Here is a 16,725-nt window from a genome sequence, read left to right as displayed (position 1 = left end):
ATTTCCTGATCGCCGGCCATGGCCGGTAAAATTTTTTTTTATTAATAATATGTTTTTATTAAAAATATATATTTTAATTTTTTTTGGCCATGGCCTAGTCGCCGGCCATGGCTGGTAAAATATTTTTTTTATTAAAATATTTTTATATTTTTTTTGCCATGGCCTGGTCGCCGCCATGGCTGGTAAAATATTTTTTTTATTAAAAATATATATTTTTTTTCTTTTTTTTGGTATGGCCTCATCACCGGCCATGGCCTGTAAAATAGTTATTGATAATACTTTTTATTAAAAATATACATTTTTATTTTTTTTGTCATGGCCTGCTCGCTGGCCATGGCCGGTAAAATATTTTTTTTATTAATAATATTTTTTATTATAATATTTGTATTAAAAATATATATGTTTTCTTTTTTTGCCATGGCCTGGTCACCGGCCATGGCAGGTAAAATTTTTTTTATTAATAATATTTTTTTTCTTTTTTTTGGCCATGACCGGTAAAATTTTTTTTATTTTAATAATATTTTTTATTAAAATATTTTATTCTCGTTAGATCCGGCGAGGACGGTCCTCGGGCCGGACATTAGAAGCTACATTAAAAATCAAGAAAAGGAAGAAGAAAAAAAAATTGATTCTCAAAATTATTCCCAGAATCAAAAGGCTACTTTTTTTTTATTCTTGAAAACTGATTGTGGGAACAATTTTTGATAAAATTGTGCCCAGAATCAAAAAATTAAATAAACGCATTTCTGTTCCCAAACTGATTCTGGGAACAAAAAAATAGAATCAAAAACAGAATCGTGGAGTTTTGTTCTGTTGAACGTGCTTATATCTCTAGGCATGTTGTTTTTCATGAAAATTATTTCCCTGTTGCATATAAGTCCAAGGATCATGCTACTGTCAACAGCATCACAGCTGTGATGATTGGTTCCGTAATTCAAAAGCTGCTTTTGATTGTCGGAACAACTCTGATCCAACTCAAGAAACGACTCCGACCCAAAAAAAAACTCAAGAAACGACAAAGCTACCTGCTACTATGCTTATCTCCACATCTATTCAGCCCGTATCTTACTATCTTTTCTAATTTGGCCCGTGAACATGCAAGGCTCTGTAATGATGATATCGTTACTGAGTTATATCACTAAACTTCCTCATCTCTGGAAATGTGCCAAGAAACTCTTCTAGTCTCCCTCACTGATGCAGTGTCCGCGAGACCGACCACTACCGTAGTTGCAGCTTCTTATGAGACATCTGGTATCGCAGTCGATTCCATAGCTATTATTCCTTCGCATCCCCTGATCATCCATTCCCTCTAAACTTGCAGCACTGCCTTTGCTCTTACACATTCTCAGTGGAAAGAGGCCACGGTTGACAAAAAATATTAAAGGCACTCTACATCCTGGGCTTCAAATCTTATAGTGAAGCAATCTTCATTTGTTCGCATTGCTGATGCAAATTGGGCAGGATGTAAGGTTACACGTCGGTGCACTTCACGTTATTGCATGTTTCTTGGAGTGAATTGTATAACTTGAATTGTAAAGAAACAAGTGATAGTTGCTCATACAACAGCTGAAACGAAATATTGTGCATTGTTTGTTATGGCGGCAGAATTAACTTAAATGTCCTTCATTTTTAGGGATAGTGGGGTCCAACAACCTCGTAACCACCAATCCCGTGTTTGGTGCCACAACGAAACATATTGAAATTGACTCTAACTTTGTTCGGTAAAATGTCGCCCTTGGTTCTGTCATCATTTAGTATGTACCATCCTTATTACAATTAACGTACATAATTATGAAGCCCCTTGCTCCTAATGTCTTTATTCATTTTGGACACAAATGTGGTCTTTGGCCTATCCTAACGACTAGTTTGATAAGGAGTGTTGATTTACACTTTCAATTTCGGGCTAAACCGAAGCCAAATCAAGAAGCTTTTGATAAAAATTTTCTGTTCCCATTTATTATGTGGATCACATTAATGAGTGTCTTTGGGACACTTGTTTAACATCTAATTAAAAGAAAATTTGTCATTTTCAAAGTATTGTCTTTTTCGTGTAATACACAATCGGTGTATTGAAAATGAAAATATTTATTTATTAAGCATGGATTAACAAGACCCTTTTTAATTTCAAAATCTCCAAAAAATGGAAACGTAGGATTTTGTATTCTATTTTTCCCTAAATAGGAGGAACTCAATTCTCACATAGGCTTGTGATCATTCGTAAAGCCTTTGATAATGTGCTAGCTGTCAGATTTTATTGAACTTATTTTATTTTTATCACTCTGATCGCGATTCTCTTAATTTGAGGGTCAATTTAATATCTTCAAATGACTGCCATGTCATCTTTTGAGAATCCAATGATTCTTAAAACTATCATTTAAATTTATTTTCAAAGTTTATAGCAATTCTTCAAGTATTAATTATGAGTAACTAATTCCTTCCATCTCAATCTTCGGCTTTCTCCAATGTAATGTGATAAACGTCTATCATGAGGGATTCAAGATAACTTGAACATCAATCCTTATGTCAATGTGTTTCTCTCTCATCCTAGTTCGAGTTCCTCGACCTGGCATCATAAAAAAATGTGTGATCCATACTGATACTTTCTATTCTTGGCTTGAAAGAACATTATATTTGAATGGAATGATTTTGAAGAGGATAAAAGATTTGATAAATTGTTTGAGAAAAGAAAAGAAGAGAAAACAATGGATTAATTAATCCGTTGTGTTTGGCAAGACAGATTAAGATAGAAGAGAAATGGAAGGAAATCGATTTTCTAGCCAAATCATCCTACTTATGGAGGGATTTAGAACTCACTAAATATTTACGGGGATAATCCGAGGGGAAACTTCTAATCGTTCCTCTCCCCTCTATTAAAGCAAATAGAAGGTTATTTGCAAACCCTCTTTAATCTCCTCTAAATCACTCTAAATGAAACATAATATTAATCATGGGGTTTTTTGGTGATACATTGGCCAAACTACAACGGCGAAAGTATATGATACTCTCGGAGTGAGATCTAAGGCAGTTTATGTTTCATATAGAGTTAGAATTCACAATCTCTTCACTCTCCAAACATATGTGTAAGTATCCCTAATCATAGTTCTATGATTATCTAAACTTTTCATAGAACACAGCACGAAGCTACATTGCTGCACAATAGCTTGGGGAATGCCCTTTATGGAAGAAAGAACTTAGATTTGACATGAAAAGTTATATAACGCTTTACAATCCTAGTATTGTCTGATCTGACTGGACACTTCCGAAAAAACGAAATCAGGATTATCATAAACCTGAAGAAAGTTGCAACTGAGCTATATCTGAGTAAAAACTGGCCTTTATCCAACGAAAGGTAAACCCCAGATGACTTTAAACCTAGAGCCAACCCGTAATCTGGAGTTGAGGACGCAGAACAAGGAATGACCCCAACCTGAAAAAATCCAAATACTGTTGACCCTCATGTTTGCCACCTCTAGATAGTCCTCAACATCCTTCCTTGGTCGACAAACATGTCATATGGCAACAATTTGCATAAGGGAAATGGTCAAGGAATGAATGACCAAGCCTGATGCATGATTTCATCATCAATGAAAGGATGCAGAGACCACATAGTGCAATAGGTTTCTAATTCTCCGGATGATAGCCTCAGATTCAGAGCAGAGACAATCTTTTCCTGTGATGAGAATCGAGGATTTAACACCGGAAATCAGGTATCGATACATATAAAGAGGCATGACAAAGTAAATAAAATTACTATCAATTTATTCAGCACTAAGTGATATGTTTCATACCTGCATGACAAAGTCTTGTTTAATCATACTGTAAGTAACACCCATCATGGTAGCATACTCTGTGAGTTCAGGTCTCCCAGAATCAGATGATGCAGTTTCCTCCTGAATGAAGGATAAAGAAATCAAAACTTAAAACAGAATAACATGAACAGCCAATGAAAAGAAAAATCTGACAGTAGAATAAATGCAAAACCAGGTTGCATCTCATCGGCACTCATTACTGTATTTGCATGTATGCATAAATTACATAGATGACGGTATGCTATGTACAAACGAATGTTCTATCCTGGGAAACAAATTCTACACACATGTTTTTATCAACTTTTAAGTATGATTTGAGCAGCAATGCCGTTGGATCATGCAACACTTGTACTGTTTCATACACTAAAAATCTTATTTTGGACATTTCAAAAGTACAATGAAACCACCAGGGCAGATAGCAAATGTGAATCAGTAAATTGGTGTCAAAAGGAAATTCACAGATGATTAGCACCTTAATGTCAAAGATAATTAGCAAACAAGATATGCCATTTCAAGGACTCAATATCCCCTTGAACATAAGACAGTTAAAACTGTCTCGCTTGACAATGACAACTGATCCACGCTACTACCCAAATGAAAAAGGTTTCTTGTTTCCACAAGGCCTTGAGATGAAATGGTTCACCTTAAATAAAATAACTTGCGAGTTGGAGCATATCATTAGAAAAACCCAAATAACTGCACCTTAAATAATATTAGCTTTGGATCAAATGGTTCAACTTGAAAGAACGTGTGACCAAATTATAATATTTAGATTGTCTTGATAGCTGTAATTTTCAGCTTGGTTCTACTAATGCATGTGTTTGTTGGTTTGATATTGTATTAAAGTTAGTTAAAAAATAACCCAAATACTAATCCAGCAGCAGGTACATCATGCAATATGTAACTCGTCGACCATCCAGAACAAAAGATTGCATGCAAATCTTATGTCTGAATACATGAAATAATCTGTAGTTAAATTTGGCAGAATAAGAGGGTCCTCTCTGTTTGAAAACGCACATTGAAATGAATGAATACTGACTTTATACTTCTCAAGGATTAGGTGATACAATTATCGCTTCAAGATGCACATAGAAGAATGCAACAAGATATTAGTGCGTCAAGAAAAAGAATGCTGTCTAAAGATCAATGAAATTTTGAATTTTTCACATCAGAGATAGAATAGCATTAAAGAAAAATCTAAGCCCACCTCATCAGCAATAGTCGCTTCCCCCATCAATCTATCATCAATGTCTTCATCCTGAGATGGTAATAAATACTCATTCGCAGCTTCTAAGACCTTGATTACATCCTCTAGAAGACCCTCAAGCTCTATCAGTATAGATTTGGCTGCAGCAACAAATTTAGAAAGCCGTTCACGTAAGTGATAATTTTTTTTAGGCTCCGTTCGTTTGGCGGAAAATATTGTGTTTTTGGAAAATGTTTTCCCGGAAGTCATTTTCCTGGAAAATGTTTTCCCAGAACATAATTTTCCGGTGTTCGGCGACCAATATGAAAAAGTTTCGGAAAATATTTTTCGCCGGCGACCGGCAGCGGTAGTGGTGACCGACATCCGGGGGGGCAGCGGCGGCAACCGGAGGGGGGAAGGAGTTTGGCGGAAAATGATTTCCGCTTTTCAGAAGCAGAAATCATTTTCCGCCAATTTGGTCATGTTTTCCCTCATTGAGGGGAAAATGTTTTCCGCCCCCGAACACCGGAAAACCCGGAAAATGTTTTCCTGGAAAACATTTTCCGCCAAACGAACACAGCCTTAATTTCAAGTCTAGAAGGAACCGCATTTTGCGGTGCTGGAAAATAAGAAAATGCAAAATGGCAAAACCGTGGGAATCCCTATCACCTATCTCTTTCTTCCTTTTCTCCCTCTCTCTCCGTCCTCCCCTAACTAAAAACTAGAGTAAAATTCCGGAAAACCAAAATCCCAAAAGTTGTTAAGCACTCGCATCTGCACAATGACAACGAAAACGACAAAGACCACCCCGACTACAACAAACTAAGCCTTACCCCATAAGTGGGGTCGGATATAAAAAACTTTTATGCCATTTCACTCAGGCTTTGTATCAAGTATTCAAGAAGGTTTAAATGCTCCATATGTTTCTTTTTTGGGATTTATAAATGCTATATATGTTTTAAGAGAGAAAACATTAAGTTGCAAAATTGCCAGCAACTCGTGCCACTTATTTGCCGACTAAAACAAACAACATACAGACAGATCAATATATCAAAAACCTTTTAAGCAGCATGCATTATATTAAAAAAAACTTTTGGACAAAGGTTCAGCATTACTTAACAAAATGGTCATCACAGTAGCGGAAATCGTCAATTAGGAAACTTCACATTATACACGTCTTAAAATCAAAATTGTAGTTGGTAAGAGAAATCAATAGAAATGCTTAGGGGACTAAACAAGGTCGCTTATCAAATTTTGATGTACTAGAGATTTAAAAGACTGGTTATAACATAATTAGACCTAAAAAAACACATTTGAATTATGCCCTCCATTGCAAAAATTACATCTAGAGGAGATTGCAATATCCTAGATTTTGGTCAATCTCAAAAGAGTATGACAAAAGTTTATTGTTTTGATCAGATTATGATGCATGTGTTAGAGATTTAAAACTTCAGCTATAATGTAATTAGGACAAAATCTCAACTGAAACATGCATTTGAGTTACACCCTCAATTGGGAAAAGTACACATACAGAAGATTAGAATATCCTAGATTTTGATCAATCTAAACAAAGTATGGCAAACATTTGTTCCAAAGGATCCTACACTAAACTCTATGAAAACTGCCTACAATGAGACATCAGACACCATCCGAAAGATAGATTTTTTGAGTCTAGAGACAATCGATGCTAACAAATCCCATAATCAACAAATGTACATATTGAGAGAAGCACATTGAAAATTATGTGTCAAAGCATTATTTCTTGCATACAGGTTTCAGAATTGGATTCTATGTAAACAAAACATTACCTGTATTCACAAGGCCTTGAAGACCAAGTACACATGTACGTACTTCTGTATGCACATTAAAGGAAAACAGAAAACCGTCAGTCAATTCAGGCGCAAAAATGACACCAAATAAGTAGGAAATAGTGGCTGAAATAAGATATTCCTATCCAAGATATATTTAGAAATCCTCAAGTCTGTAGACTACGTACTGTTGCTATTTTGACAATGATGCTCCATTTAAAAAAGAATATCACCAATCAGAGTGTACACATAATTTTATATATACGGAAGAGATGCCAAATGTCTAATCAATTAGAAGTTCACTGAAGTTTCAAGCTAAGCAGAAAATGCACTGGAAAAATACATCTTCAATACAACATCCACAAAGATGAGAATGAATGTCTAAATACTGTCACCACAGGGTATTGAGTGATGGGGGTCTATCTACTGTCCTGCATACAGTAGTTAGACAAAAAGTTGAGCTACACTATTTCAGGAAATTGAAAGATTTGTCCCTACACTTTGCCAAATTCTGGGACCCATCATTGGCATGGATACATCCAGCGTTGAAGTATGATGTGAGCCTCTCTGTTTCGTTTGCTTTGATAATATTCTTGAGTAAATTAGAACTTCCGTCTAAAGCAGGCCGTCGAACAAATTCTACACAAAGATGAAGAGAGAACCGTTGAGGATGCCAGAATGAGATTGATGTTGAGATATAAGAAATGGGAGAAAATAATGAACTCTAGATATTCAACCTCGCCCTTGTTGAAAGCTGACGAGAAACCTGCTTCCTGCAGCTACCACTTCATCAAATTTTGTGACCCTATAAAATGAAATGCTGACAAACTTCAGCATTTGATCAAGAAAAAGAATACGACCTGCCTTTCGATATTTGGCTACTCGAGAAGCATATGGAAATCAGCCTTGTATGATTAATGGGACATTATGACAAAAGAAAGTTAACTGAAGTAGGATAGTCAATGATGAAAAAGCCAAAAATTCACGAAGACATGATTATATGCATTCTTATACTTGTAGTTGTGATATGGAGTTTCACAAGACACAAGCACAGCAATGAAATGAAGCAGAAAGGCACATGATGCGGAGAGACACTTTAAAGGAAAATTTGAATTCCGACATATACAGAAAAAATCAATTACCAAGGGTATACCTAGCCATAAAACTTTTGTAAAGTAGCAACATCTTCTCCATCTCAGAATCTAATCTCTCATTGTCGGTTGTCATTCTGTCCAAAAACATCCCTCATTAAGCAAAGAATAAGCAAATTCAGGGACCAGATGATTGATTAGTTGCGAAAGAAACTTCTAAAAGCATATTTTCAGGCAATTTGAACTATCAATGTTGGTAACAAGATGGTACACACTCAAGAAGAAGAAGATAAGAACAAATGAAACAGCACAGCCAGAGACGTTCCAGGCCTTAGCCTTCTTCTGGGTCTGGTAAATGGTTTGTAGTCCTCTCACACCCAAGCTTACACTTTCTCCTAGGACTGTCCAATTATGAGCCCTATAAAAATGTCTAGAACTTGTTGGGCTACCTTGGAACAGCGGTTCCAAAATACAAGCCCTTTTGTACATTGTGGAGTATACATGCATGCTCAAGGTTCTGTATACAAGTAAGAACAATTGCAAAACTGACAGACAAAGAATATTCCAAGGCGTGTACATGAGCCCAGTCAAGTATGATGCAGGAAGATACTTAACTAGAAAATCGGCACCGAAACTCAACTCGAGCTTAATTGAACATCAACATTTACATCTGAATGCAAGTCATCAAAAAGGTCGAAAAGTTGAGCTCAACTCAACTCCTATTAGCTCGAATGCAAGAACTAGTTGATTCCTTGAATTCACACCAACAAAATCATAATAGCTACCAAAAAGTTTCTGTTGTATTTTTCACAAATATGAGTAGGAACATGGTAAGTTGTTCCCCGGTAACTGGGCACTTTCCAAAATCCTACCCAAATGATCAAGAAAATTTGATTATTCTCACATGAAGACATCCGTGTAAGAATTTTATGCATGAAGACCATATACATCATATAGAACAAAGGAAAAATCCCTAAACTTTACCATTCACACATGTTAAATAGTCAAAAGATGCTCGAGTCCTTATCATTTTCATGAAAGATAGTAACGCGATGATTCCACCTAACAAAAAGGAACGATCCTTTTTCATATTAATAGAAGTACGCAGACATGCATCTTGTATTCTATAAATCCAACTAGCTATTCAGAAAAACAAAATAACTTCTTTTGATTGTAACTACTATCATACCTTACTCTCAAAAGCTTAACCTGTGCACTGTTCCCCATGGCGCATGCAAAGGAACTAGACAACCATCAGAGAAACTACGTCTACAGTTCCACTAGCTCAATTCAGCCGACATCCGTTTTTCTTTTCAATTCAAGAGAAAGCGCAGAAGAAAAAGAACAAGGGATAAAATTTTCACAGAACCCAAAATTTATTTTTTCCTTCTCTCCACTGCGTTCTCACCAATTAAGACGCGCAAAGAAGCACGACCATTTATTCAGAAACCCCATATCACCAAGAACTTATTTAGCAACTGAAAAAACGCAAGCTACTGATTGCTAGGTCGTAGGGTTATGTCACTGTCACAGCTACCCAAATGCTCATCTCTCTCTTTCTCTCTCTCTCACTCTCACTCTCCCTCCACATCCATCTGTCTCTCCGCAGCAAGAAAAAGAGAGGGGAACAAACGAAACGGAACGAAGGAACATAAAACCCTAGAGAGCGGGGACCAGACCAAGACGTACCGCTCGATGAGGCGCTTCTCGAAGACGTGGCCGGACTTCGTCAAGACGACCGGCTCCTCCGGCACCTCGCCGGATACTGCAGCCAACAAGAGGAGCAAAAACCCATCAAGAGCCCAGATCAAACACCTCGGGGGGCATGCACCGAAACCCCCCACCGAAGCAAGTACAGACGCTTCGACACAGAGAGAGAGAGAGACGTACTTGAGCAGTTCATTTCGCTAGAGAGAGAGAGAGAGAGAGCTAGGGCTTCGGTTCCGCTACACGCGGCTTGAGGGAGTGAGAGAGTCTGCCGCACAGGCGAAGCGAACGCCGCCGCCGCCGCCGCCGCCGCCGCCGCTGCTGCGAAGGAGGTGGAGGAGGAGGAGGAGGAGGAGATTTGGTGGAAGATTTTCGAGAGCAGCGGCGAGAGAGGAGAGAGAGGGAAAAGGAAATGAGGGAGAAACGGAGGAAGAGCCGCGTGAAAAGGGCCCGCGACGTGCGGGCCCAAGTGACGAAGGGCCCAAAAGCTAAGTTCGGCCCATTTGAGCCTCTGGATCTTTGCTAAAAGCTGGAGCGTCTCTGTTTCCTTTCGATGCGCCCTTCTCAACTCCTATTCCTTTTTGCAATCGCCTGTTTAAGAAATAATGGTGGTGAGGGGATGGTCCTGGCTGCCGTTTGTAGACACGCGGAGCGCGATGACCCGAGGGGGGCTGTTGAGCGTGCCGGGGGAGTTTCGAGGTCATTGAGGTTGCTCCGGGCGGTGGACGAGACGACTTAGACAATGATGGTTAGTCCTTCGAATGTGGCGGTTGTGACGAGAGTGGGCCCTCTGGGCTTTTCACCTTGCCCTAGCTACTTGGGCCATCCCAGTTCGATTTTATGATGGGCCTTTTTCTTGCACTATCAACTATATCCATACGAAGATCTATAAGAACTAGCAAATTATGTTTTTTAACCCTACAGCCTACTGATAGATATGGGTGTCAACGATTCGGTTCGGTTCGGTTCGGATTTGGGGCGTATGCTTGAACCGAATCGAATCTCGAGCCGAACTGAATATCGGTTCAGTTCGGATCGGATCAGTTTGGAAGAGAAAACCGAATATTAAGGTTTCTCATAGATGTTTTGAAAGATGTGAAAAACAGCATTCGGTTTTTGTTGAGAATTTCAATTCGGTTTGGTTAACCGAACCGAATAACCCAAACCGGAAGAAAAGATTGGTTATTTTTTCATTATCCGAACCGAAATTTTATCTCACGTGGAGTATTTTTTGGATGGACTGAGATCCTTTGATATTAGATTTTAGATTTACATTTTAAAGTAAGTGCTTGACCTTGTCTGTCTGGACAAGAAGAGAAGCTAGTCGTTGTTCGGGAAATTGCCTAGTCCACTAAAATACCCTCATATTTCGTGTAGAATTACACAAAATCAAAACAGCACATCTAATCTCTCTCTCTGCGTCATGACGCAGAGAGAAAGCGCATGACGCAGAGAGAAAGCGTAAATTTGGAACAACTCCAAAGAACTCGAAATTTTTATTCAATAATACTGTGATTGTGATTACAAGACGAACATCTTATATATAGAGATAGGACCCCTAATACTAATGGAAACATAATAATTAAAGAAACTGCCTAAATGGTAATATAGGAAACTGCCTGAATGGTAATATAGGAAACTGCCTAAATGATATTATAGGAAACTGCTTGAATTGTTGTTTTCCCCAAAATCAGAAAAATTGCCGAGATTTCCGATGATTACGATGATCACATTGTTCAAGATAATCACAGGCTAACTGTTCTACATCATTCCCTCCCTCTTCGAAAAAACTCGCCCTTGAGTTATGATCATGATAGAGGGGTGTATCAGAAGCATGATACTCAAATAAGTCTGCCACATTAAATGTAGGGGAAATGTTGAGATCACCCAAAAGTTCAACTACATAGGCATTGTCGTTGATCTTCTTCAGGATACAGCAAGGACCAATCTTCTTGTGCTTCAGTTTATTATAGGTACCTACAGGAAAACGCTACTTTCGTAGGAAAACCATTACCTCATCGCCTACCTCAAAAATTTTCGAACGTCGCCGTTTGGCAGCATCCTCCTTATGCTTTGAATTAGAAGCAACCAATTGACTAGCCACAGCAGCTTGGACTTCATTAATTCTGGTCGCCAAATTCTCTGCCGCGACACTATAGCCTGGAATCTTGGGCAAGGGAACCAAATCCAGAGTATGTTGTGGTGTACGCCCATAAACGACCTGAAAGGGAGATGTACAGGTAGAGCGGTTAACCGAGTTGTTGAAGGCGAACTCAAAGGAGCAAGATACCGGTCCCATTGCTTAGGCATATCATCAGAGGCAATAATGATATCCGCCATAGTACGATTCACAACTCTCGTCCGACCGTCCGTTTGGGGATGAAAAGAACTACTATACTGTAAATCAGTCCCAAACAAACGCCATAAAGTACGCCAAAAATGGCTCAGAAATTTCGTGTCACGATCGGAAGTGATTGTCTTCGGCACACCATGGAGACGGACTACTTCACGAAAGAATAAACTTGCCACATGCGAAGCATCCGAAGTTTTCTTACAAGGGATGAAGTGCGCCATCTTTGAAAATTGGTCAACCACCACGAAAACATAATCTAAACCTCGTTGAGTGCAAGGAAGTCCCAACACGAAGTCCATCGATATGTCTACCCAAGGACCCGAAGGAATAGGCAATGGGGTATAAAGACCAGTGTTCTGAGAGTGGCCCTTAGCGGTCTGGCAAATGTAGCATTTACTGACAAATCGCCCCACGTCTCGCTTCAGTTGAGGCCAATAGTACCGCTCCTCCACCAAGGCTATAGTTTTATCTCGCCCCAAATGTCCGCCGAGAGTACTACCATGAAGCTCTCGAATGAGTTGTTCACGTAAGGAACCATGTGGAATGCATAATATATTACCAAAGAACAAGAAATTTTCTTGAATTATCATATCGCCATGACAACTTGTTTCAGAACACTTCTCCCATATCTCACCAAAATCATCATCCTCAGGATAAAGAGAACATAGGTGATCAAAACCGACAACATCGGTGCGCATGGTCACGAGTGTCGCAAAGACGTCGACTCGCGCATCTCGCCACTTTATTTAAATGGCCTCGCTTTGTGACGAAGCACAAAATTAATTGTTCCAGAAAAGAAACCCATCGTGCATGCATTCGATTTAAGTGCTTCTGACTCTTGATATATTTAAGAGCCTGATGATCGGTATTAAGAACAAATTCCTGCTGATAAAGATAGGACTGCCAATGCTTTATAGCCCGCACTACAGCATAATATTCCTGCTCATACGTCCAACGCTGGCGAATTTCATTAAGTTTTTCACTAAAGAAGGCTATAAGATTACCTTCTTGGGAAAGGACAGCGCCAATCCCGACGTCGGAAGCATCACAGTCCAGCTTGAACACTTTCTCAAAATCAGGGAGCATCAATACCGGCGCCGTGGAGAGTTTTTTTTTTTATAAGAGCAAAACTGGCCGAAGCTTCATCTCCCCAATGGAATTTGCCCTTTTTTAAACAGTCGAGTAATCGGGGCCATAATAGTACTGAAATCTCGAATGAAACGCCTATAGAACGTTGCAAGACCATGGAAACTTCGAGCCTCGCCAACATTCTTTGGAACTGGCCAATTGCGAATCACAGCCACCTTATCTGCATCAACGTGAAGTCCATCCGCGCCAACAACAAAACCCAAAAACAAGAGGCGTTCTGTCATGAAGCTACACTTTTTCAGATTAATGAACAATTTATTTTGCTGCAAGGTTAGTAGGACATCTCTCAAGTGCTCCATGTGTTGACGCCCATTCAGACTATATATAAGTATATCATCAAAGAAAACTACCACAAACTTGCCAATAAAAGGTTTGAGAACCTGAGTCATCAAACGCATGAAAGTACTAGGTGCGTTAGTGAGTCCAAATGGCATGACAAGCCATTCGTACAATCCCGCACTTGTCTTGAAGGCCGTTTTCCATTCGTCGCCGGGGCGGATGCGAACTTGGTGATATCCACTTCGAAGGTTAATCTTCGTAAAAATCCGTGATCCAGAAAGTCTGTTATCATCAAGTCGTGGAATCGGAAACCTATACTTGATAGTAATCCGGTTAATGGCACGACTGTCTACACACATACGCATGGTGCCGTCTTTCTTTGGCGTGAGAAGCGCAGGAACTGCACATGGACTTTTGCTTTCACGCAAGAAGCCCTTTCGAAGGAGCTCTCCCACCTGCTCCTGTAGAATCTGATTATCCTTCGGATTCATTCGATAATGCGGCAAATTAGGAAGACTAGCACCTGGAAGAAAATCAATCTCATGCTGGATATCCCTCAAAGGAGGTAATCCGTCAGGTAAATCCTCAGGTATAACATCACTGAATACCTTTAATAAGGGCTTAAGAATGTCGGGAACACGAACCACAACTTGCTGGTCGCCCTTGTCCACAATCATATACATCCCTTCACGCTTTCGGATGTTCATCATAACCCCTGCATTCTGCTTCTTCACAATCTGAGGGGAATTACTCTTCGGTCTCAAAGTAATTTTAGTCGTTTTCCACACAAAAGAATACGTATTCTCCCTAGCTCGGTGTGTAGCATCAACATCATATTGCCATGGTCGACCCAGTAAAACATGACACACATCCATCTCCACAACATCACAGACAATAGTATCTTGATATGATTTTCCGATTGAAATAGGCAAACGGCATAATTGGTTTACCTTAAGTTCTGCTCCCTTGCGTATCCACCTGATCGTGTAGGGCGTGGGATGCGGCTCCGTCTTTAGTTGCAAGTGATCCACCAAGGCCTTTGACACTATGTTCTCGCAACTTCCGTTGTCAATAATGATATCGCATACTTTGTTGTTGACAGTACAGCGAGCGCGGAAAAGCTGATTCCGCTGGGTATCTTCTGTCCGCGGAGTAAGCAATAGACGACGCACTACACAATTAACTTGCTCGCCCACTTCATTTTCCACTCCCACTTCTTCTTCCTTTTCCCAATCTTCCTCATACACATCTTCGTCATGTTCAATGATATTGGCCATTCTACGACGAGGACAATCGCTGGAACGATGGCCTAACTCATTACACTTGTAGCACCTGATCGGTTGGGGCTTGGCATATGGATTCTGGGTATTATGATTGGGAGTACGATTGTTTGTTGCGACTGCTTCCTTAGGCGTCCCACTAGTACCCCTTGAAACTCGGCTCGAATAAGGTGTTTGTTGACTAGAACTTGCAATATCAGGCTGTCTTCCTTTTTCGAATGACCCACGACCCGAATAATTGCTACCACGAGTACTAAGGCTAGTCCTCTCCAATTGCACCTCAATTTTTCGCGCCATATCCTGGGCGTCTTCGATAGAGAATAGTCGATGCAAAGAAACCCGATCCTGAATATTAAGTCGCAAACCATTAATGTACCTAGCAGTTTGTTGTGCCTCGGACTCATCCAGGTTATTACGAGCGGAGAGTCGAAGGAACTCTTCCGTATAAGCTTGGACCGATCTATTCGATTGTCGGCAATTTTGGAATTGCTGAAATAACAGTTGCTCATAGTCCGTTGGGAGGAACCTCTTCTTCAACTTCTGTTTCATCTGACCCCAAGATCGAATAGGAGCCTTGCCTTGTCGACGTCGCGTCAATTGAGTTTGTTCCCACCAAGCTGAAGCGCCACCCTTCAACTTGTACGCCACAAGTTTCACTTGGCGATCCTCGTCAATATCCATAGCGTCGAAGAATTTCTCGACCTCCCAAAGCCAATCAAGGAAATCTTCAATATCCAAATTCCCATTGAAAGTAGGGAGATCAACCTTTAGTTGATACTGCTTAGGATCTCGTCGATATCCTCCTTGACGTCGATTCCCACGAACATGCTCCTCCTGGAATCCCTTGTATCGGCGACCACCACGAATCTGCATCTCCCGGAAATCATCGTCTTCGTCTTTCGTATCCTCGACATAGTCTTGACGCCTATGTCGGGGAATTCCTCCACGCCCCATAGCATCTTCGGGATCACGAACGACAGGAATTCGCTCGGCTGGAAGAACGCCAGGCGCATGGTTTGTGGACAAACGCTGGATGGCATCAAGGATCTCTTGAAACCTCCGATCAGTTTGATCCACGAACTGATTGAACTCAGCCCGCGTAATAGGCTCGTTCTCACGTTCCTCAGCAGCGGGGAGATTGACATTCACGTTATTCACTATCGTCACAGGAGAAACCTGCTCTGATACCAAATGACGCAGAGAGAAAGCGTAAATTTGGAACAACTCCAAAGAATTCGAAATTTTTATTCAATAATACTGTGATTGTGATTACAAGACGGATATCTTATATATAGAGATAGGACCCCTAATACTAATGGAAACAGAATAATTAAAGAAACTGCTTAAATGGTAATATAGGAAACTGCCTGAATGGTAATATAGGAAACTGCCTAAATGATATTATAGGAAACTGCTTGAATGGTTGTTTTCCCCAAAATCAGAAAAACTGCCGAGATTTCCGATGATTACGGCGATCACATTGTTCAAGATAATCACAGGCTAACTGTTCTACATAAGCTTTTCACCTTGCCCTAGCTACATGGGCCATCCGAGTTCGATTTTTTGATGGGCCTTTTTCTTGCACTATCAACTATATCCATACGAAGATCTATAAGAACTAGCAAATTATGTTTTTTAACCCTACGGCCTACTGACAGATATGGGTGTCAACAATTCGGTTCGGTTCGGATTTGGGGCGTACGCTTGAACCGAATCAAATCTTGAGTCGAACTGAATATCGGTTCAGTTCGGATCGGATCAGTTTGGAAGAGAAAACCGAATATTAAGGTTTCTCATGGATATTTTGAAAGATGTGAAAAACAACGTTCGGTTTTTGTTGAGAATTTCAATTCGGTTTGGTTAACCGAACCAAATAACCCAAACCGGAAGAAAAGATTGGTTATTTTTTCATTATCTGAATCGAAATTTTGTCTCACGTGGAGTATTTTTGGGATGGACTGAGATCCTTTGATATTAGATTTTAGATTTACATTTTAAAGTAAGCGCTTGACCTTGTCTGTCTGGACAAGAAGAGAAGCTAGTCGTTGTTCGGGAAATTGCCT

General features: G+C 39.9%; 2 protein-coding genes across 2 annotated transcripts in view; one reads left to right on the top strand and one right to left on the bottom strand.

Moving 5' to 3' along the window:
* The window catches only part of LOC115691434 (probable LRR receptor-like serine/threonine-protein kinase At3g47570), an 82,031-nt gene that overhangs the window by 44,867 nt on the left and 20,439 nt on the right, over positions 1-16,725 (top strand). The gene's annotated exons all lie outside the window — the stretch shown is intronic.
* Positions 3,460-10,000, bottom strand: LOC115691415 (uncharacterized). Its single transcript, XM_030618036.2, has 9 exons — positions 9,785-10,000; positions 9,584-9,659; positions 7,957-8,031; positions 7,541-7,608; positions 7,302-7,442; positions 6,804-6,845; positions 5,017-5,156; positions 3,789-3,890; positions 3,460-3,670 (listed from the first exon to the last, which is right to left on the bottom strand). Exons 1-9 carry the CDS (start codon positions 9,795-9,797, stop codon positions 3,542-3,544), a joined length of 786 nt encoding a protein of 261 aa, XP_030473896.2. The 5' UTR covers positions 9,798-10,000; the 3' UTR covers positions 3,460-3,541.

This window comes from Syzygium oleosum, unplaced genomic scaffold (genome assembly GCF_021117445.2).
Source record: "Syzygium oleosum isolate NSW1041296 unplaced genomic scaffold, Sole_v2.1 Sole_v2.27, whole genome shotgun sequence".
NCBI classification, from domain to species: domain Eukaryota; kingdom Viridiplantae; phylum Streptophyta; class Magnoliopsida; order Myrtales; family Myrtaceae; genus Syzygium; species Syzygium oleosum.
This window is presented reverse-complemented; position numbering and strand designations above follow the sequence as displayed.